We start from the raw sequence: 21805 nt of genomic DNA, 5'->3' as shown, positions 1-21805 counted from the left end.
TGCATAGTAATTTCCTATAGAGCATTGCCAATAAGCACCATACCATTGAGTACTTCCAGTAAGTCTCCACACACAGAGCTGGTCTCTTTAAGGAGATTCAACACCCCTCTTAAGCCATGCTCCACATTGAAACCTGTATCTGGCAGTACATTGGACCCTTCTTGGGTATTGAACTACTATGGTGGCTCTAGATGGAATTTGTCTTCTCAGCGATTATGGACCACTCTAAAGAATAAGTTAAGCAGAGCAGAATTTTGGACCTAAAAATGAGATGTTATAAGGTAGTCATTCCAATTTCAGTAAGAAGATCCTTCAGTTACAATGCTCTCGCTTGCTGGGCTCCAAGATAGCAGGGTCTCATTGTCATAGAGCAAGTGTACAGAAGATGTCTCAACCAGTATTTTCTGTAATGCCTTTTTAGTTAAAGATACATTAAAGATGCCAGACTTTGGTGGCATAGCAGTAGGACATGGCACCCATGTTGGATAGGTGAGGGCCCCACCTCTGGGACCTGTTCATGTCTCTAAAACGTGGCTCCTGAAGTGAAGGAGAGAGCACCGCAAGTGTCCATGTGTGAAAATAGTGTGAGTGCGTTCGGAAAGTCCCATGAAAGCAAATGGAGAGCACATCAGGCATTCAAGGCCACCTCTCCATTCACCGATATGGGATTGCTGGATATATCCATGCAGGCACTCGGCTGTTTACTGAACTCCCATAACAGTGAATGGAGGGTGGCCGTTCTTGTATGGTGTGCTCCCCTTCACTTTGGGAACCCTTTCTGGAGATGGGAGCAGATGGGAACCGCACCCATCTGACATTGGTGGCCTAGCGTGTATAAGATGAGACAACCCTATTTAAAGAGCCTCCTCTTAACCGCAAACCTGGGAGAAGCTCATGGCGGCAACTTTCTTCATGGATTAAGCCCAGGAGCATAAAACAGGAAATCCTCCCCCCCCCGTCTATGATGTCATACGTTATAAAAGGGCCTATGTAGAGGGAGGTTGGTCTCCATTTGGTATTGCCCCTCATTTCACATGACGTTCTCAAACATTATAATGAAGTTTGTATCAGAATTTCTTGGCCTCTGAACCTGAAGAAAGGAAAGTGATAACGTTGTTGCATCTGTGTTTCTGGCTCGAAAGAAGAGTTGCACTTAGATGTACATGGGCGTGAAATCATCTCACACGTCTACTGCAAGATCTGCTCTGGAGGACCACATTGAGACACAAGTCAAGGGAACACATGATGACGGAGGGGTGAGAACTACTTTGTGTCCAAACTTTAAAGTTTATAATAACATATCTTCTAACCACAGGTCTATGGGGGCCCCCACCAGTCATGAGAACAGGGGCCATGTTCCACATCTGAATGGCGCGGCAGACATTCATGCTTATCTGCTAATCTCTTGAACTCTATAGGAATGAAGTTCTTGGCTATCTCCAGCAAATACATAGAGCTGAATGGAAGTGACAGAGCATGTGTGTCCATTAAATGGGTGAACGAAGGCCTTGTTGTCGTGATTGATGGAGGGCCCCAGCAGCCTGATCCCCACTGATCAGACATTTTATCCCCTGTGCTATGGGTAGGGAATAAGTTGTTGTAATGGGACAATGAGCTGCCACCTCTCCTGACATGTCTGTCCTAGTACCTACTCGCATGCTCATGCAATAACAATTCTGAAGCTTCTATCCACGTTGACCTGTGTTGTGCCGTTCCTCTGGTCAGCGATCTTTAAAAAGTAGTTTGGGCTTTTTTTTTTTTTTTTTTTTTAAGCAAAAGCCTAGTCAGAAGACTTATAAAGGGGATCTCGGGACTAAAAAAGATGACTGCTTTCTTCCAAAAACAGCACAGCACCCTTCCACAGGAGAGGTGTCCCCTTATAGCAAAGTTCAGTCTGGGACTCTACGGTGCCAACTTTTGCCACCAATGACAGAAGCCCTTTGTTGACAAAATCTCATGCCGATTATCTTGAGCCAAGAGGAAAAGGAAGAAATGACTCGTCTGTACTTTCCACCGAGGAGCAAGAAGGTTCAGCGCTGGGGTCCCTTTCTCCAAAGACCCCCATAGCCAAGTGATCTACCCCTGTGGCATGTACACCCTTGGTAAGGGGCGTATATATAGGGGTGCAGAGGTAGCCCAGGAGCCTGAGGGGGTCCAAAGACCCTTGTGCTGCATAAGAAGACACCGGTATTATAGAAAGTGCCTGCCCCTGGCCACTGAGGGAAGGGGGGCCCAAGCTGAACTCTTGCACCAGGGAGGGCCCATGAGCCTTTGGCTATGCCCCTGCCCTTGGTCCTTATTATGAAGCATCATTGGACAACATACGGCACAACGACGATACAGCGCGGAATATTAGTGGCGGTCTTGTCAGCAAAAAAAATGGTTAAAACAAGCCGTCGCGGGGTAACTTGCGTAACATACGTAAAATCTATGTCTTTATTTAGCAGTGTGACACAGCACTCGGAATGGATGTCGCATCTGCCAAGCAGCCCCGCTGGACGTCGAGAGGAGATCTGGCGTCACAGGTTGTGCGAAAACTGAAAATGTGTGAGCATCTGATTACAGGCGAAGTATGTCAGGCTGATTACGTATGAGGCCATCCCCGCTGAATAGAAGCAATTAGCACTACTCCAAGGACTTGATTGGGCATTGTGCTCTATGTAGCACTGAACACATGCCGTTTACTTCGAAGCACTCGGAGCGGAGTATTTGTCATCTTACGTGGGTTCTAGAATTTGGGGGGGAAAAGGCGTCATCGTTGCTGCAAATTGTCAACAGGTGCTATCGACGCTCAGCCTACGTATGACACAGGACTAATTATGCCCTTGATTCACAATTTTTATATGGAAATGATTAACGTTTTTGTGACTCACTGGGACCGGCCGGGGACAAAGTGGCCAAGTCACGTTTCTCTGGAGATCCATGTTCTGTAGAGCTATGGATATTGGCCAGATTCACCTACATGGTCATCACTCCAGTTTGCATTACTGTTGTATATGGCCCCAAGTGTACTCCGCCATTATAACCGTATATTCACACGGGTTGTTGCGGATGTTTTTCCCATGCATCTGAATGGTTGTTTTTTTTTTTATGTAAGCACGTGGAGCTCTGCAAGACCCATTCAGATGAATGGGAACCTCACAGAATTTAAAGGGGATGTTCAGCAGGGAATAATTCTTAGGAAAGGGCTGGAGTGCTGGTCTCCCCGCCAGCGGCACTGTAGATGGTTGGGAAACAAATCTTGTAACACTATTTTAAAGGGAGTATTCCCTTATGGTGAATGCTGCAGCCAAGGCCAGTGACCTCACATTCATGGGTTACATGGCCTAGGACAGGGATCCGCAATCTCCGGCACTCCAGCTGTTCTGAAACTGCAACTCCCAGAATCCCCATTTCGCAAGAACTGCCAAGAAAGTCTGCATGCTGGGAGTTGTAGTTTCACAGCAGCTGGAGTGCCGAAGGTTGCTGATCCCTGGCCTAGGAGCAGCTCAGTTCCATTCAAGGGAATGGGGTTGAGATGCAATACCAATCACAGCCACTATTCAATGGATGGCACTGTGCCTGGCGAGCTGCATACAGAGGCGGCAGTGCTTACGGAGCGCCACAACCTCTTCAGACAGGCGATCACTGGGAGGTACCCTGATAGGTCAGATATTGATGTCCTATCCTCAGAATAGGACATCAATACAGGAGTCTCGGAAAACCCCCTCTAAGACCAGTCCTTCGTTACCCTAACCTAGTATATATTAAAAACTCCAGCGGAATTATACTGGAGTAGTTCTTTCCTGGCTGCAGGAGGTTTCTTGCTCGGGATCATATTTATAGAGCTTGTTGGACGTGGGTTGTCAGTGTCGGGCTGCGGTTATCAGGTTGAGGACTGTTTGAGGAGGAAGACGTTATAGTCCCCCCCCCCCCCCCCCCCAACACATACATCAATGGTTGAGCTAAAACATACATTTCTGAATATGAAACGAAATGAAAGTTGGCAGCTGCTGTCATGACTACTTCATCCCCGGCCCCGTACACCAGCAGGATTGACGCGTATCTCATGAAAATGACACATAGACCGTGTGGAGTGTGAGGGGTTGAATTTTTTTTTTTTTGCCATCGGCTTCTTGTGAAGACAGGTGAAGGACATGCTAAGAGTTCGTCCGGCCCGGCCATCTGTCAGTTCGAGAAGCATTATTCTGAAAGCTCCAGAGATTGCTGTGATATTGAGGACCGTCATGCGTAAATGGCGAGCTGATGCCGCCGCTGTAGCTTTTCAGCATTGATGTGAATGACATAAGAAAGCAAATACAAAATGTAACCGTCTACGTATTTCATTTTTATTTTTTTTCTCCATTTTTGTATTTTAGAAGTTTGACACTTTTGTTGAGGGTCAGCTTTTGAGCAAATTTCCGAAAAATAGGGCTTCTTTCGTAGGGTGCTGCCATGTAAAAAGGCGTGGAGGTGGACTATGGCAAAGTAGAAGCGTAAGATAAGAGCTTTGAGTCTATCGACAAAGATGCTACGCGTTTCAACCTCGGAGGCCTTCATCGGGTCCCAAGAAGCGGCACGACTTTTCCCCTTCCATTTGTGTTTACCTGACGTTCCTGGGAGGCGCAGAGTCAAACGAATGGCCATTCCTTTAGTGCAATGTTCCTCAGACTGTGGCTCTCCAGCTGTTGAAAAAGTACAACTCCCATCATGCCCTGAAGAGCCAGGTCCTCCAGAAATGAGTGGCCAGTTCTGGCGATTGCAGCTTATTAGGAAGGGGGATTTCGGAAAGCTTGATCTGTTGCAATCAGCTGATGGTAGTATTTTTAAAAGGGGTTGACTTGGTGAGACTATCCCTTTTAATTTGCTCTGCACAATGCATTTTATCGGTGACCTGATTCGTAAAATCTGCAAATGCAAATCAGACGTCAAAAATTTGCTTTTGCTGTGTGTGTGTGTGTGTGTGTGCGCTAGTTCTACCATATGTACAGCTGGCCATTGAATGTTGTGATCGGACATTATTTGCTTGTAAAATCCTTTTGTATATTTGTTTTAGTTTCTGTAAACTGTGGACAGGGAGGCGGTTTTTACGGGATTTGAATGCGTTGCTGAATTTAACATATTTTATGGCCCAGGTGTTTGGTGTGGTTTGCACAGCAGAGCTCGGAGTCCCTACTGTCATGCATCATGGAGACATAGGCACTCTCTGCGCTCTAATGTGACACTGTGCGCCGCAGTAATTTATGATACAGTCAGCCCCGCGATCAGATAGAGACTATTGCTGTGCGCGCACATCCTGATCGCGGGGCTATCGCTGTGCGCGCACATCCTGATCGCGGGGCTATCGCTGTGCGCGCACATCCTGATCGCGGGGCTATCGCTGTGCGCGCACATCCTGATCGCGGGGCTATCGCTGTGCGCGCACATCCTGATCGCGGGGCTATCGCTGTGCGCGCACATCCTGATCGCGGGGCTATCGCTGTGCGCGCACATCCTGATCGCGGGGCTATCGCTGTGCGCGCACATCCTGATCGCGGGGCTATCGCTGTGCGCGCACATCCTGATCGCGGGGCTATCGCTGTGCGCGCACATCCTGATCGCGGGGCTATCGCTGTGCGCGCACATCCTGATCGCGGGGCTATCGCTGTGCGCGCACATCCTGATCGCGGGGCTATCGCTGTGCGCGCACATCCTGATCGCGGGGCTATCGCTGTGCGCGCACATCCTCCTGTGAGTACAGTACAATGGATCCCCGAGCAGATACAAACTGACTGCAGCGTAATTCACTATAATGCAGTCAGTTCGGACCAGGGATGCCACAGTTTGTCCGGAAGATGAGGCCGACACACGGACTGTGTTTCCCGGGCTGATCACATTTGTGTGCATGAGCCCTTAGTATCTTATCAGATTTTCTCCTACCTAGCTCCCCTTCAGGTACTTTACTGCTTTCAGTCATACTCGTTAATAATGTATGAAAATATTCGGCCGGGGAAGTTTTCGGTGCCGTTTTTTAAAACTTCTTTTTTTTTTAGCAAGTTAAAACCTGTATTTCCCTCCTAATTAAAGGCGAGCTGATACTTACCCCAAAAAAGCGCTTTTAAATTATTGTGAATACACTAATGGCTCATGCACGCGACCGTTGTCGGCCGGCGGCAGTATTGCGGCCCCCACTCACTTGAATGGGTCCGGAAGGTGCGGTGTGGAGGCACGGAAGCACTAATGGCTTCCATTGCTTTTCTGTCGGTGCTTCTGCAACACAAAAAAGTAGCGCATGCACTACTTTCTTGCAGTGAGGACCATCTGATGCAGATCGCGGACCCCATTCAAGCGAATGGGTCCTGCTTCCGCATACGGCAGCCTGTGCATTGTGGACCGCAATATGCTGTCCACAGCACAGCACAGGCCTGGCCAGCCCACGTTGGTGTGCATGAGCCCTAACTCCTATGATGGTGATTATAAGGACAAGACTAAAACTGTTATGACATGGGATGGAGGCAAAAACGTAAAAGAAGAAAAATCCTTGGATTATTATAATCAAAATTGTCTGTGTTCTCATGGGTTTATTAAAAAAAATAATCTGATTTTAATAATGCATGAAGGAATGCACGAGGAATAATATGGCTTGACTGCGGCCAAACCACAGCCAAATGTGGTGGTTATTTAACACCAACTTGGAATTGGCTGGAGGTCAACTGGCATTGAGCTGAGGGCTTGGAGATGCTCAGAACCCTTTTCTCTGTTTGTTGCTGCCTTATTAATCAGATTTTGGTTATCCTCTTCTTTAAATTGTCGAGTTTACAAAACCCATTTTCATACACTCTGTTCTGAGTAAAGAGAGAGATCCTCTATTCGGGATCCTCATGTCAGAGTGGAAAGTAGTTACAAAGAGAATCTCTCGCTCTGGAGGACCTGTCATGCCCTGCATTACATAGGCATCCTATTGATGTGGGTGGACACTGTGTAATACCTTGCTGGAAATTGAACACTTGGGTTTCTCCATAGATTATTGCTGAGGGGTCAATAATGAGACACTTTGTGATCAGCAAGTGCAGTACGCCAGTCCTGCAGGGTGAGCGAATGTGAGGTCACGGGTTAATGGGCAGACCGAGTGTTGCTCTTGGTACTCACGATTTGTAGACGACCCTGGGCAGGCGTACAGCAGTGATGGAGAGGCTGGCACATGGGTCCTCTGGGGCACCAGGCCGGATGGTAGGTGAGGTGTCCTGGGTGTTGGGAGTTTAGTGTGTCGGTGGCAAGATCCCTTGTAGTTCGTGACGCCAGTGCCGGTAACTGTGGCACACCGATTTGTTGTAGGAATAATTGAGGTACACACAGTTGTAGTGAACCAGAACTCCTTTTTACTGAACAATTCAACTATTTTACAGGCTTCAGGTAAAGTTCCATATGCAGGATAATGATATCAGGCAGGCTTGACCTAAATGGCAGGTAAAATCCTAGCAAGATAACTCAGAGGGAATAAACTCACAGATCAGGCTGTACTTTCTGCAGAATCCTTTTTGACTTTTTACAAGGCCCGGATGCCTAATAGCTGGCTTTATCCTTGGGTAGGGAAACCTTCCTCTGGTATAAATCCTCTTGCTGTAAATAAAATTCTGCCTTTCAGCTTTCTACTTGGCTGGATACAATTAGCACTTCTCTGTACTTTGTAAGATGCAGGATAACTTCAGGAGGGAACTTCTTCTCCTAGACTAACTTCTGAGCTTTTTTTTTTTACTCAGGAACCTCAGGCAGGCTAGACTGAGCTACTTAGCCTCCTAGATTGGGCTGACCTAACTCTTTCCTGTCTGGGCCTAACTATATATACTAGGGGGTTCCCTAACTCCCTCTACAGCTTGGGAGGAGAAACCTACACCCCTGGCAGGCCTGGTACAAGAGATAACATGAAAATACACATTGCAATGCAATATAAAATACCATATTTTCTATACCCAAGTTAATGGGGGCCCTCATATTTTGGCCAAAGTAGTGACAAAGAGTATCCCCTTAGTTTCCGTTGTGGTGGGGCTGCGAAGAAATTGAATACTTACCGCCAGATTATAGCTAATTGCTGAGGGTTCAATAAGGGGACACTTTGTGATCAGCTAATTTTTGAGGGACTCTTCTAACAAGTAGGGATTCTCCAAATCGGAGACCCTCTGGAATGTAGAATATGGTATGAATTTAATTTGGGAAGGCTCTATAATGTGATCATACATTTACCCTTTGCTTTCCCAAGACTTTATGACCTTCTCTGCTGAGATAAGACTTCCTGAGGAATTCTATTAAAGGGCACTTTGTTATGTCTTCTACATTTCCCAGTGTACTATAAACGCCGGACGTTTAGCCGCCGGTAATGGCCATTTCTTCTCACAGACCCATATAAGGTGTCTGACTTCTCGACAACCTCATTGTTTTCTTCCAAGTCACACGTTGAGCACCTCAAAGGTCTCCCCCGCTTCCAAACACGCGAAGAATAAAGTGCTGTAATATTGATATTTCAGAACGTTATCCTCAGGCCAGAACTTCCAAGATATTATTATCTTTCCAAAACTTGTATGGGAACCATGGTAAAAATATCTAGATAAAAAACAGCCTGGAGACAAGCCGCCTTTTGTAAGCTGAGGTCTCCGAGACGCGTTCCTTCCTCAATGGCCTCTTGCTTGTTACTAGAAGGCGGGTTGAGTCACCATTTCCTACAGAAACAGGTCTTGCACAGTTTGCCTGGTTTATTGCGGTCACTTTGAATGTCAAGCGATGCCAACAAGACAGTGGCCCGTTTCTCTCACTCATTATGCAAATGGAGTCACAAAAGCAGTTCAGCTAAGGAAAGCAATTCTATCTTGGGGACTTCTTTTTCCTTTTTATTGCCGTGTTTGGCTGAGCGGGAATATATCCAGATGGAAAGAATGTGCTTTGTAAGAGGCAGTGAATGGTCCAGATTGTTAATTTGTACTAGGCCGTGCCGCAGGGAATCCCGTCTTCCACTTCTGTGACATAATTCCACCGGAAAGCAATGTAACTGCTTCCTCTTCTTCAATGAAAATGTAAAAAAAAAAAAATCTGGATCAACTTCCTTTCTGGCAATGGTTTTCTATAGTTAATAGTCAGGGCATGAACTTAGAAGGACAAGCTTGTATGAAAGAGTTCTGTATGGCAGGGGCAGAAATAACTAGGGGTGCAGAAGATCCAGTCACACTCGGGGCCCTGGAGCCTTCAGATGTAACATGGGATAGCATGTGGTTGTTGGGGGGCCCTGTTACAGATTTTGCATCGGGGTCCTGAGCTTCAGGTTGCATCCTTGCTCCATCAAATGTACTGTATATTATTTATGTAAAATAAGAGGATACCCTCTTAGTATGAGGGTACTTGTACACTGCAGTACTGTGCAGAGGATGGGAGTGGTAGTGGCCCTGATGAGGTATTTTGTCAGGGTGTACTCTCTGAGGTTTTTGCTCCCTGGGGACTGGTGCAGTGGAATAGTGGTTTGAAGAATGAGGCCAGAAGTAAAAGTATAACAGTCTGTCTTTACTAATGTAACTTGTAACTAGGGGTGGGCGATATAAACGATATACAAAATTATTGCCATAAATTGGGGCAACGATATAGATTTTAGCTATATCGCCATATCTCGATAGATGACCACGAAGCGGTAGTGAATTGAAGAAGCTTCTCACTGACTGGTGCTGTGTGTGATGTCAGGTCCCTCCCAGTGCATGCAGGGAAGAAGACTTGGTCCATTTCCTGCGGACTCCATCAGCCATCCACGCACCCTGCAGGAAAGGTAAGTAGATTAGCAGGGGCCCGAATCTCCTGGGGGGGTAGGGGGGGGGGGGGGGTGGCGGTGGATGGCTATGGCATGGGCTGATGGCGCGGGCTGGGGGACCTGATGGTGGTGCAATGGCATGGGGCTGATGGCACTAGCAGGGGGAGATGGCTGATGGCGCTGGCTGGGGGACATGGATGATTGCAAATGGCATAGGGCTGATGGCTCTGAATGGGGGACATGGATGATGATGATGATGATGGTGGCAATGGCATGGGGCTGATGGCGCTGGCTGGGGGACATGGATGATGATGGCCATGTAATTTGTATACATACAGAAGAAAATAATATATCGTTATATCGCACATGCTTCAAATTATATTGCGATATAGATTTTAGGCCATATCGCCCAGCCCTACTTGTGACACATCCACAAATATTAAGTACAACGTGCAGTTTCTGGCATCAGATGAGGAGGTAGGGTGGCTGGCTGTGTGGCAACTGAATAGCAGTTGCAGGCACGTGAGGAGTCCACTAAGTGATACAGGCCTGAAGTTAGTATGGCCTGGTGATTTTATTAGATGATGGGTGTCGGACCTGTTTTCCATCACCGGCAGCAGGGCTGTAAAGCTGTGGCCTTGCTGATCACTCTGCTGTCTAGACCCACTGAAGCTTCTTGGAAGCAATGTTCTCAATTCTGGCAATATCCCTGTAGTAAGGGTCTCACAGGAGAACTGGATATGGGCCCTTGGCGTAGGATCTATGACATGTGCTTCACTCTCCCACTCTGTCTGGACTCAAACTCCCCCCAGCCTCGTTTCTGGACTGATAGCTTGTTGGCGCAAAACAGGAGGCCAACCACTCTGCTGTTCCCTCCTGCGCATCTCCTTTACCCCACTGACATTTGGTCTATGCCACTGGGGCTCCGGATAGCATCGGCTGCACAGACTTCCTCTATACCGCTACATGCCTTCACTGGAGTTGTGCCCAGTTCTGCACAACAAAAACAGGTGAGCAGACTATATACTACATTGAGGGTCACTGCACTTGTACGTACTTGACTTATGAGCGCCATCTCTTTCTGGCCACTACTTGACTCCTGCCAGTAAACAGGACCAACCTACTCCTACCCAGAGTGGAGGAACAGAGTGGTTAGCCCTGTTCCTGCCAACCATACCTCTTCTGGAACACACAGTCTAACAATACATTACATTAATTAATTTATATATATATATCTATATATAATTAAACATTGCAGATACTCCCAGGTCTGGGGTACTTCTCATTTCTGCTCCAAAATCCGCACAGATCTCAACCTCTGTAATGCAAACGGTGAGGTCTGCTCTGACGCATCTGCATTGGAGGCTCCGTTCAGGCCCTCTGTCACACATCCTGTCAAAAACATTGAAAGAAAAGTCCTGCATGCTTGCCCAGAACAACGGAAATAAATGGTGGTGTGAACTTGCCCTTAGATGGTACTGTATTTTGCTGCAGATTTTCCGCATGAAACTCAATGTGTACATATACTCTTATACTTGTAGAGTACTCCCCCCAAAATACATACGGTAAATTAGCTCTCCTCCAGTAGGAGGAAACTTTTTGATGGGTGTCTCTGGTTTCAAGGCACTCTAATGGGTCAAACATTGACTGAGAGTATCTACCTACAGATAGCACTAGAGACAGTTGTCTTCCTTCTGGGGGGAGCCACATAGTGGCAGTGCTTGGTATTGCAGCTCAGTTCCATTCACTTGATGTGACTGATGAACATGACGTCACATGGCCTAGGAAGAGGCCTAAGTTCTCGCAAAGTGCGGCGGCCTCTTCATACAGCCGATCAGCGGGGGTGCTGGGAGTTGAACCCCTGCCGATCTCATACTGATGACCTGTCCTGAGGATAGACCATCAATATAAAAACCTCCCGAAAATCCTTTTTTATCCCTTATCAATAAACTTCTAATTCTAGAAATATCAAACTGTAATCTACTTACCTTCGGTGATGGGGCCATGGTGACATATCTGACGTGTCATTACACCACTAATGTAAACTGGTAACTTTAGTAAAGCTTTTCAAGATATCTACTTCTTGTCATTGAATAGAACCACATTTTCCAAAGACTGAAAACGGCTAAGAAATGTGAAACTGGAATATGAACTGGCTAATATGACGAGCGCTCCTCCGCAGCGGTCACCTTACTGAATGCTCTGTTCCTTTTCTCTCCACGTGTAGCATTTACATTGTTTTTGCTTTTGTTGCAGTTGCAAAACAGAAGAAGACATGGAGCAAAAAGGTCCTCTTCATCCTCGGAGTTCTCTTTATCTTGGGGATAATTGCTTTAACTGTAATAGCCGTCATGCAGAACAGACCTCTTCCAAAGAAGCTAAAGGTAATGCAATAGGTATCAAAAATGTTACCAGGTGTTAACTAAATGTAAGTTCTAGCGTGTTTCTAGGATATGACCTAACCTGTTGGACACGGGGGGTGCCACTCCTGACCAGGCAATGTGCAGAGAATTTAACCATGGGGTGTGTACAGAAAAATTTGCACCCCTAAAAAGGGAAACGGAGATAAAGCAAAAAAAAAAATTATATATTGTGCTGTATAAGTTAGAGCTCCAAATCCCGAGCTTTCCTTTTGGTAATTGATAAAACCCTGACTGTCTGCAGCCACCACTAGGGGGAGCTAACTGCTTATGGCTGTGTGTAGCTCCCATTGTGCTTTTCAGTAGCTGTATAAATCTGTATGCAGTGAGTTCCTTCTATCGGTGATTGCAGGTAAGCAGAATTTTATTGGTAGGCAACGACAACGCGTCCCCCCTTTTAAAGAACACCTGTCAGCAGGATCAACCTCATTGAACTAGGCGTGCTGCTTGGTAAGGTTAATCCCGCTGATTAAAATGACACCTGTCTTGTGAAAATTGGTTGCTGTGTTTCTAAGAAAAAATACTTTTTTTTATTCTTTGTGCACTGGAAACCTGAGGGGCATCCGTTCCGTTAGGATGCGCTTGTGTGAAATCAAAACGGGGGGGAAAAAAATCGGTCTTTAAATACATTGAAAGTCGATGGGCAACGGATCTGGTTTCTCGGCTCCTACAAAAATGGATCTGTCACCATTGACTTACTTTGTTTTCAGTGCCTAAACGTGTGTTTTTTTTTTTTCTTTTTTTATGACCGCAGCTTTTAGCGGTTTTGTGTCCGGAATGCAGACTGAACAGAAGACGCCCTGATGCATCCTGAACGGATCTCTTTCCATTCAGAATTCATGCGGACTAAACAGAACCGTTTTTTCCCCCGTAATGAGATCCTTGAGAACCCAAGTAATTTACAGAAGGGCATACCTGAAGGAATTACAGATCTGTATCGTCTGGTGTTTTTGGGGGGAGGAGGGGTTTTTATTTTTTATATTGTTAAGGGATTTATTATAAGACAGATAAAGCTAATATTGTGTCCTGTCTAAATACTGTACATATGGGAGCTGTGGGGTCAGGGGGGCACTTTTCCGAAATATCCAGCTTCATGCTGGATATCTGTAACACATAATTAAGATGGCAGTGCGTCCTCAATAATATCCCTCATCTCCCCCTGTCAGGTTTATTTTCATTGTGCAGCTTTTTTTTTTTTTCCAAGAGAGAACCTCATTAGTGTCAGCTTCAGACTGTAACGTACCATTTACCGAGTCTGGGACAGATTCCAGGACTAAAACTGCTGACAAATGTGCAAGATTATATACAGCATTACACAATTAGGCGGCTCTTACATGTTACAATGTGCCATCCTATATTTATCCTATATGGGCGTACGTGTGCCGATGCCAGTGCTGACTGCAAGGTACAGGCATACAGTGGCGCTTATCTGATCGTGACTGCGCCTCTTGCCCGGCATCCATCCTGCAGTAATGCACAGAGCAGCTACGGGTTTCAGGGGGATATGGTCCAGGTAAAACAGTTCATCAATTGTAGAGGACCTTAGAAAATACTTTATTCTGCACTTACTTTAGGTTAAAATATGTATTTTTAGCTCTATTGATATCAAGGCTGCAGCCAATATTCTTCTGGCTTTTCCTGCAAGCCAATTACGGCTACAGTATATACGTCGCTCCGCCACCGCTTCATGCTACGTAGATTATTACTGCAAATAACAAAATGCCACTGGCATATGTTGCCCAAAGTAATACTACAAAGTATACAGTGCCCAGATTAACGGTGTCGTAAGGTGCACAAATAAATAGTGCTGTAAGGTACACCGATAAATTGTGCCACAAAGTGCACAGATAATGCTGTGAAATGCATAAATAGTACTGGCATAAATTACTCAAAATAATACTTCGTACAGTGTCCAGATAAAGTGCCAGGAGGTGCCCAGATAAATAGTGGCAGAAAGTGCACATATAAATAATACTAGAAGGTGCCCAGATAAAAAGTGCTGGGAGTTGCACAGATAAAAAGTGCTGTAGGGTAAACAGACAAGTTGTGCCACAAAGTGCACAGATAATGCTGTGAAAAGCATTAATTACTCAAAATAATACTTCGTACAGTGTCCCGATAAATAGTGCCCGGAGATGCGCAGATAAATAGTGGCAGAAAGTGCACATATAAATAATACTAGAAGGTGCACAGATAAAAAGTGCTGTAGGGTAAACAGACAAGTTGAGCCACAAAGTACACAGATAATGCTGTGAAGTGCATAAATAGTACTGGCATAAATTACTCAAAATAATACTTCGTACAGTGCCCAGATAAATTGTGCCAGGAGGTGAACAGATAAATGGTGCCAGAAGATGCACAGATAAATAGTGCTGGGAGGTGCACAGAAAATAATGCTGTGAAGTGCACAGATGATTAATGCTGTAAGGGCCACAGATAAATTATGCCACAAACTGCAAAGATAAATAGTGCTGTAAGGGTCACAGATAAATTATGCCACAAACTGCAAAGATAAATAGTGCTGTAAGGGCCACAGATAAATTATGCCACAAACTGCAAAGATAAATAGTGCTGTAAGGGCCACAGATAAATTATGCCACAAAGTGTGCAGATAAAGCTGTAAAGTGCACATATAAATAGTGCTATAAGGTGCACAGATAAATGGTGTCAGTAGCCATGTAGCATACATATGCTTTCCTGCGGTGCCTTGAGGCCTGTTTACACAAGTAGATAATTGATTCGTTTGAACAACAATCCTTCAGAGACTCTGAGTATCGTGTAAAAAATTTGGAAGTGCAATAGATGGTTTGTTATCAGGCAAACAGTTGCATTTACACTAAAAGATAACTGTGTGGGTGCTGTCCCCGTGCCGTGACCTCGTCTGTGCTGTAATTGACTCGTGTTTACACTTGTCGATTTCTGGATGATGATCGATGATTTAGGTATATAGTAGAGGAACCACAGGTGGGCATCTCCAACAGTGCTCAGTAATTATCTTGTTGATCTTAGTGGGACCACATATAATGGTCCACAGTATGGTGACACGAAGCAAGTGGTAGGTTAACTAGTGGTCTGTTTCTTCTCTGCAGTATGGCATTGTGCTGGATGCAGGCTCCTCACACACCAGCCTGTATGTATATCAGTGGCCGGCGGAGAAGGAAAATGACACTGGAGTTGTCACACAGTTAAAAGAATGTAAAGCTGAAGGTTAGTAATATATCTATCTATCTATCTATCTATCTATCTATCTATCTATCTATCTATCTATCTGCGTGCCTGACTGTTTGTAAGCCTTTCAAAATTTTCTATATTTCTGCATAAATATGACCTAAAAGTACGGTACATGATTTTCACACAAGTCCTAAAAGTAGATAAAGATAACCAAATTAAACAAACGGTTAAATATATTAGACTTGGTCATTTATTTATTTAGAAAAATGATCTAATATCACACGTCTGTGAATGGAAAAAGTATGTGAACCTTTAAGATTAGCTGATAATTTAAAGATGAAATTAGAGACGGGTGTTTTTCGATCAATGAGATGACAATCAGGTGTGAGTAGGTGACCTGTTTAATTTTGAGAACAGGGATCTATCACAGCCTGATCTCCAAAACACGTCTGTGGAAGTGTATTATAGCACAGATAATAGAGATTTCTGAGGACCACAGAAGAAGAGTTGTTGATGCTCATCAGGCTGAAAAAAGGTTACAAAACCATATCTAAACAGCTTGGACAGATTGTATACAAATGGAGGAAATTCACGACCATGATTGCCCTCCCTAGGAGTGGTTGACCAAAAAAGATCATACCAAGAGGAAGGCGTGTAATAGTCCACAAGGTCCTTTCACAATAGTCCAAGGTAAGCTCTAAGCACCTAATGGCCTTTCCCATATTAGCTTATGTTCATTTGTCCACCATCAGGAGGACACTGAACAACAATGGTGTGCATGGCAGGATTGCAAGAAGAAAGTTGCTGCTCTCCAAAAAGAACCTTGCTACCCATCTGCAGTTTGCTAAAGATCGCCTGGACAAGTTAGACGGATGAGACCAAGATAGAACTTTTTGGTTTAAATGAGAAGCTTATGTTTGGCGAAAGGAAAATGCTGCATTGCATCATTAGACCTCATCCCATCTGTGTGGTAGTGGTGGTAGACTGGTAGTATCATGGTTTGGGCTTGTTTTGCTGCATCTGGGCCAAGATGGCTTGTTATCATTGATGATGGAACAATGAATTCTAAATGTCGCCAGCAATTTCTAAAGGAAAATGTCAGGACATCTGTCCATGAACTGAATATTAAGAGAACGTGGGTCATGCAGCAAGACAATGACCCTACGCACAGAAGTCGCTCTATATGGTTTGGGAATGGCCAAGTCAAAGTCCTGACCTTAATCCAAAAGAAATGTTGTGGAAGGACCTGCGGTGAGCAGTTCATGTTAGGAAACTACCTACAAAACAGAGCTGAAGCTGTTTTGTACAGAGAAATGGGAAAAATGCCTCCAAACCGATGTGCAGGACGAAATAATAACTAGACACATTTAGTTGTACTGTAGTTATTACTGCACAAGGGGGTCACACCAGATACTGAAAGCAAAGGTTCACATACTTTTTCCACTCAGACATGTAATATTGAATCATTGTCCTTAATAAATCAGTGGTTAAGTCTAATATGTATGACTCCTTTGTTTGATTTGGTTATCTTTATCTACTTTTGTGTGAAAATCTGATGTAATTTTAGATCAAATTTATGCAGAAATATAGAAAATTCTGAAGGGTTCAAAAACTTTCAAACATCACTCTGTCTATCTGTCTGTCCATCTTCTGTCCTATATCTGTCCATCCATCAATCCCTCCATATTAACATTGATAGGATGATGAACACTTGAAAGAACCATCCCTTTCCATGTGCCCTACAATACCATCTAAAAATAAAAAACAGGGGAGCCCCCTATATTAGCCACAGTGGAGAGATGCTCACAAACAGTGGCTGTCATTCTGGCGGGTTCAGGCTATCCATTTATTACACAGTCAGCTGTTCATCTCAATGGCCGATGACATGTAATAATATATTTCTCCTGTAGTGGCCGCTGCCTTGAACGGAAGGCTTTCCCTACCAACAAGATCAGACCTGAAGCATCAATTAATTGTTGGGCTAACTTTTAAAAGGGTTATCCCAAAATTGAAGGGAAAAAAACTCTGGTCATGCCCACCATTATTTTAACTATATCAATTCAAAAATACTGCTCTCTGGTGTAATTGCCACTTTTTTTTATCCTCTTTACTCACCCCTCTGCAGATCTGGTCTCCTTCCTTTCTGTGGGTGGTCAGCAGCTTGTCCCATGTGACATTCAAGCACCTGCATCTCCAAGGAGTGCATTGTGGTGAAATCTTGTTAACCCCTACATAGAAAGCAGTCCTTCACACACAGCCCCAGTGATTCCACTAATAAATAGCACTATGGTAGAGAATGCCCCCCCCCCCCCCTTTCCATTTCCTTCTCCACTGTCTATAGAGAGATCTATGAATTTAGAAGTAGGGAACAATAAATGAAAGTTGTCTGGGCTGCTTCACTAGGAGATTACTACTCCATCACTGAGGGAAAGCCAGTGAGCGTGTCTACTGAATGCAGGAGATGGTGGACCAGAATTTCATCCACAGGAGAAACAGCAAGGGGCACTACCAGAGTGAAAAATGTACATAAAATATACAGTATATTGTGGTTATGCTTCACTTGAAATGCTCTATTCATTGCACAGTCATACTTCTTATGTGATCACCCCTTTAGGGCATGTGCATCATTTGATTGGATACACCCCTTTAATTACATTTATATAAGTTTCTAAGTGTAGTAAATCACAGAATAGGTTAAAGTCTTCTAGCATTGCTGAACAATGACAGGTCTTTGCTATGTCAACGGAAATATAAGATCAGATGAGCGTGAGGTGAGTCCTTCCAGCACCTCTCGTGGAGGAATGTGGGCTATCTCATCTGTGGTCACCTCTGTTTTGTTTCTCCGCCGCTCTCTTTATCCCCTCTCATCCATCCTTATGACTAACGTAAACTACAGAAAGAGGTTATTCTTTTGTGGGTTTCCAGAAATAGACCTCCATAAGTGATTAATGAGACTGAAATGCCTGTGCGCAGCCGTTTTTTTTATTTTTTTCTTTTCTTCTAATTTAGTCCAAAGCTGTGAACACCAGTTGGATAAAACATAAGTCCTGGCCCTCGTCCATTAGTTTTAAATTTGGACGTACAGGAAAATACAGCAGATTTCTGAAATGTTTATTTTATTTCTGTCTCACAATGTCAGAGCTGTATGTCTGCCAACAGCAAAGCTGGCAGCTGGTCAGGAGGACCCAGGAGGATGCATGATACATGGTGACATCGGAGCTCGTGGACCTTTTCTTCAGCATGGTCAAGAGTAGATACTCTGCTTGGATGTCGTGCTGAGAATCAGGGCTATAGACGGGGATGCATACCCAGTGACAATAAAATTTGCTTTAATCTGGCATCTGATAATCCAAACATCCTGACAATCTGACACTGAACTGCCTGCAGTCTGCAATGAAGGGCCATCTGGGTGTTACCGATTAAGGGTATGCCCCTGCAAAGTCTGATTTCTTTCCAATCAGTGTTGCCACTTGCCAGTGTCCGACTGTGCATGGACACACCCTCAACTGGTAACACCCAGGAGGACCTTGATGGCAGACTGCTGGCAAATCATTCATAAACTTCTAGTAGGAAGAACAGAGGCATGGCACAACATTGATGATCCACAATCTTTATTACATGGGAAATGCAAGTAGTTACTTAGATATATCCAGAAAGGTTACTGCTCCTCTTTAAAGTGAACATCCATGTTTTAAGATCACTTAAGTTTTATGTTGTTTGATTAACCTAATATATGTTTGAGGTGCTCTGTCTTTCTGATACAAACTCCAAATCCCCTGCATTGACATAGAGTTAAAGCCTATGGACACTTTCGCATAAAAACCCCTAGTAAAAAAAAAATACAAAATTATCTTGAGTAAAAGCGAAGTTTCCTCCTTTATTTCCTTGATATACAGTTTCCAATGTGGACATGTCCCTACTAGTAATACATTCTGGATCTGTGTGTCCACAATACTGCTGTCTTCCCTCTGCAAAACTGGTGTGTGTGTGTGTGTGTGTGTGTGTGTGTGCTTCCCTCCCTATCTACAGCCAATCTGCCATCCTTGGATGCTTTCCCCCATGTCTACTCTCTGATCTGCCATGTACAACATTCTCCCCATTAAGTACTGCTATCTTTTCAACTGAGAGAAGGGAGGGGGAGAGCATAGAGAGCCATGTTCTTGTCAGATTTAGCAAAACCAGACCGAACATGTTCTCCAGAAGCAAGACAATTTAGAAAGTTGCTTAGTTTAGCATTTAAGAAGCAAATTCAGTTGCCCATATTCTTTAAATAGACACCATTAGCGGGAGCTTACTGCATACTACTTATACATAGAATTCAATAATAATATAGTATGCAGTGAGCTCCCCCTAGTGGTGGCCGTAATCTGCCAGAATAGGAGCTCGACCTCAGAAAAACATCACTATTGCTGCCAGAAAAGGTTTTAAAGGTGAACATTTACGTTAATGTTTTCTTTATTTCCTTTTATTTTGGTTCTCATTGATGTCGTAGGTTCGGTTCACATAATTCTACTGGAATAATCATCTGTCATTGCAGATATTATGCAGCATATAGTCCTTTAATGACCAATATGTCAACCATAGTGATAAAATTAGAAACTCTTGTTGGATGGGCTGCGGTAAGAAAACTTCATAACTTTTTTTTTTTTTCTCCTGCCAAAAGGCAATGGTATATCTAGCTACTACCTGAAGCCTGCGGATGCCGGTCGTTCTCTTCAGTTTTGCATAAACAAAGCCCAAGAAGTGATTCCAGACAGTCAGCAGAAGCAGACACCTGTGTATTTAGGGGCCACTGCTGGAATGAGACTTCTCAGGTATATTAGCATGCCGCCGATCTGTCAGCTCTCCTGACCTGGAAAAAAGACACTGTAGTAGGATAGGGAAACCTGTCAGAGCTCAGTATATGCACCATAGGCTGTATTCCTTAAAATGGTGTGCATGGCATAGACAGACCACACTGGTCAACTGCTCGGCGGTGCACCGGTATTAGAGGGGTTGTCCTACCATTACGTAATTATTTTATAGATCATATGAAATGAACATTATTTCTCATTTACATTCTATTAAAAAAATGACCCAGTGAAGAGCTAGGACATTTATTTATATAGTATGGTGCCACCTGGTGTTCAAAATGCATTGTAATGTTCGCGTCCACCTAATGAGCCGAGTGTTGGTGGACACTCATGCTCAGTCACTCTCCTCACTGCCAAGTCTCTGCATAGTGATCTTCTGTTCACTGCAGGGCATAGCTTTCTGCTTTTCAGGAAGGAGCAGAGTGTCTGCAGTAGCATGGCAGTATAGCTGAGAAGACTCCTCCTGCAGGTGAAGAAAGGAAGGACTATATTGGCAGCTGCCAGATGGGGAAGAAGGCTGATTCAGTTTTTAGCCCCATCCCAGCAGCACGGATTTTTAAAATAAATGTTTATTCACCCCTCAACACATAATGACGTACATGTATGTCATTATTCTTAAGGGAATGTATGGAATGGGCTGCCAGGCTGAGCCTACCTTATACGCGTCTGGTGCCAGCTGTATAATGCAGCAGACGTCAGGTTGCAATGATGGTAGCTGCATCTGTGAGTTTAAGCAGAGGAAGGGGGCTCCCTCTGTCTTCCGATTGGAGCCTCTGCAGTGAAATTGTGGGGCTCCGATTGGTTACCATGACAGCCTGGGGTCTTCTGAAGGTTCCCAGGCCTGTCATGGTTAACTGATTGTAAAGCTGTGTGCAAGGCACGGCTCAAAATGCAGTAACTCAGAATCCCATAGACTGCAATAGTATTCTAATGCAGTGTATGGCACATGCAATCAGAGGATCGCAGTAAAAAAAAAAAAAAAAAGTAAAATTTCTTAACCCCCCCCCTTTTCCCAATTTTACATATAAAAATAAATAAACATTAAAAAATAAACGGGTATTGACGCTTGTCAAAATGCCTGAACTATTAAAATCTAAAAATATCTTTCCTGCGTGGTGAATGCCATAATTCACAATTTTTTCAGCATGTCCCTTCAAAACAATTTAAGAAAAGGATCAAAAAGCCGTAACTACCCCCAAAAATGGTACCAATAAAAACTACAACTTGTCCCGCAAAAAACAAGCCCTCATACAGCTCTGTAGATGGAAATATGAAAAAGTTATGGCTGTTAAAAAATCGTAATGCAATGTTATTAAAATTTTAGATTTTTTCATTTTTTTTATTCCCCCCCCCCAATATAAAAAGTAAACAACAAATTTGGGATCACAGTAATCATATTGACCCACAGAATAGGGACGTCATGTCGTTGTTTTAGCACACTTTAATATCAAAACCCCAAAAAAAAATTCAGTTTCCCTCCATGAAGAATTTTTGTTTCCAGTGTTCCAATACAAGACTTGATAAATTAAAGGGTGGCATTAAAAAAATACAACTTGTCCTGCAAAAAAATAATCCCTCATACGGCTATGTGAACAGAAAATTAAAAAAGTTATGGCTCT

General features: G+C 44.1%; 1 protein-coding gene across 3 annotated transcripts in view; it reads left to right on the top strand.

Annotated features, from left to right (window-relative positions):
* ENTPD1 (ectonucleoside triphosphate diphosphohydrolase 1) overlaps nucleotides 1-21805 on the top strand; it is a 149000-nt gene that overhangs the window by 103005 nt on the left and 24190 nt on the right. For all 3 annotated transcript variants that reach the window (XM_040436544.1, XM_040436543.1, XM_040436542.1), the window contains 3 exons: nucleotides 11999-12126; nucleotides 15252-15369; nucleotides 19997-20147. In XM_040436544.1, the coding sequence (XP_040292478.1) occupies nucleotides 12094-12126; nucleotides 15252-15369; nucleotides 19997-20147 (302 nt within the window). In that variant the 5' untranslated portion in view covers nucleotides 11999-12093. The remainder of the gene's footprint in view (nucleotides 1-11998; nucleotides 12127-15251; nucleotides 15370-19996; nucleotides 20148-21805) is intronic.

Source organism: Bufo bufo, chromosome 6, assembly GCF_905171765.1.
Source record: "Bufo bufo chromosome 6, aBufBuf1.1, whole genome shotgun sequence".
Taxonomy (NCBI): domain Eukaryota; kingdom Metazoa; phylum Chordata; class Amphibia; order Anura; family Bufonidae; genus Bufo; species Bufo bufo.
This window is presented reverse-complemented; position numbering and strand designations above follow the sequence as displayed.